Source organism: Ailuropoda melanoleuca, unplaced genomic scaffold (assembly GCF_002007445.2).
Source record: "Ailuropoda melanoleuca isolate Jingjing unplaced genomic scaffold, ASM200744v2 unplaced-scaffold67699, whole genome shotgun sequence".
NCBI classification, from domain to species: Eukaryota; Metazoa; Chordata; class Mammalia; order Carnivora; family Ursidae; genus Ailuropoda; species Ailuropoda melanoleuca.
This window is the reverse complement of record NW_023242390.1, coordinates 1-1,444: the sequence shown is the minus strand read 5'-3', so window position 1 is coordinate 1,444 and position 1,444 is coordinate 1. Positions and strand designations below refer to the sequence as shown.

At 66.4% G+C, this 1,444-nt stretch overlaps 1 protein-coding gene across 1 annotated transcript; it reads right to left on the bottom strand.

The window, feature by feature from the left end:
- Positions 1 to 6: 6 nt before the first annotated feature.
- On the bottom strand, positions 7 to 1,433 carry LOC100479644 (globoside alpha-1,3-N-acetylgalactosaminyltransferase 1 (FORS blood group)). The gene has a single exon (XM_002931356.4). The coding sequence runs from the start codon at positions 1,207 to 1,209 to the stop codon at positions 574 to 576; it is 636 nt and encodes a 211-aa protein (XP_002931402.2). The 5' UTR covers positions 1,210 to 1,433; the 3' UTR covers positions 7 to 573.
- Positions 1,434 to 1,444: the final 11 nt, after the last annotated feature.

The window sequence follows — 1,444 nt, the reverse complement described above, 5'->3', positions numbered from 1 at the left end:
GAGCCAGGGAGTGCGGCCCACCGTAAGGTACAGGCTAGGCTGGACACCAGAGGGAGGCAGGCCTGTTCCACGGCGAAGGCTCCCTCCAGGGCCGACGAGGGATGGGGTCTGTGTGGCTGGGGGACATCACAGGACCCAGGACCCCCGGCAGCCAGAGAAGAGGGGTCTGAGATGCCTTTCACACCAGGGGCTTAGAAGTGCAACTTTAAGGGCAACAGGAAACGGAAGGGGGGCGGAGGTGGGGTCTCAGGCATGGAGGAGGGCTGACTCCAGAGCCTGCCCCGAAGGCACGTCTGCTGGCTGAGGCCTGCCAGGCTCTGTCCGCTTCACCTCTGCCTCCCCTCTTCCCGGCTGACTGTTCCCGGGCTGTGTGAGCGCTGTGTTCTCCTCTTGCGGGCGCAGCCCTTGACAGTTTACAAAGGCCTTTCTGCATCCGTTTTCCCGTCGAATTCTGCTAACAGACTGAGGTAGGCAGGGCTGGACTGGGGTGACCTGAGGCCCGAGAAGGGAGGCACTGGGGCGAGCTGGCTGCGGGGCTGGGGAACCCCGCACACGGCAGTCCTGGCTCTGCCGTCAGCTCCTCAGCCAGCTGGTGGCCTTGTCCAGCGTCGAAAAGCGGATCAGCTTCAGGCTGGGCGGCTGGGGCTTCCTGTCATCCCAGAGGTACTCAGGGGACAGCACTTTAGAGGGCTTGTGCGAGATGAAACGCCGGTTCAGGTGACTCTCCTCCTGCCAGGCTGCCATGATGCCGTTGGCCTTGTCGGCCAGGATGGCCATGTGGCAGCCCCTGGTGAGCTCGTACACCCTGGCCACCCGCCCCCCAAAGACGGCCCCGCCGTAATAGAAGTCCCCCTCGCCGTCCGCCACAAAGGCAGTGGAGATATGCCTGCGCTCGTAGGGGAACTGCTGACGGGGTACGGCATAGTAGCCCGGGTGAATGGCCGCCACCAGGTCCCCCAGGGTCTCGGGGCCCCACGGGTTCCGGAACACCATGTCCACGTCGAGGCAGAAGAGATAATCCGCCTCCCGGTGCGCCCTCTCGGCGATGTGCCGGCTGATGGCCTCCATCCGGCGCGTGGAGATCTCCTCCCAGCGGGCGTGCCTCTGGATGGGGACGGTGCTGAGCAGGCGGCCGGGGCCCAGCGGGACCCGCGGGATGGCGGCAGGGTCGTCCGTGAAGACGTAGTACCGCACGCGATAGCCCCGCATGAAGAACTGCTCGGCCGACTCCAGGAACCGCGGGACGAAGCCGGTGTACCTGGTGGGAAGGGCCGTGTCAGCCACGCCCGCGCCCCACGCCGCGCTGCCCCATGCGGGACCTGGGCCCAGGCCTCCGCTGGGCTGGGGTCCGCCTCCCAGCTGCTCCCCTTGGGCTGCCACTCAGGTCTGAAACCCAGGGTCCTCCCCTGTCACACCCCCACCATCAGGGTACCAACCTCTTCCT

Coding starts and splice junctions, on each gene's coding strand:
- LOC100479644 (XM_002931356.4), bottom strand. CDS start 1,209: ATGCGGGGCTATCGCGTGCGGTACTACGTCTTCACGGACGACCCTGCC.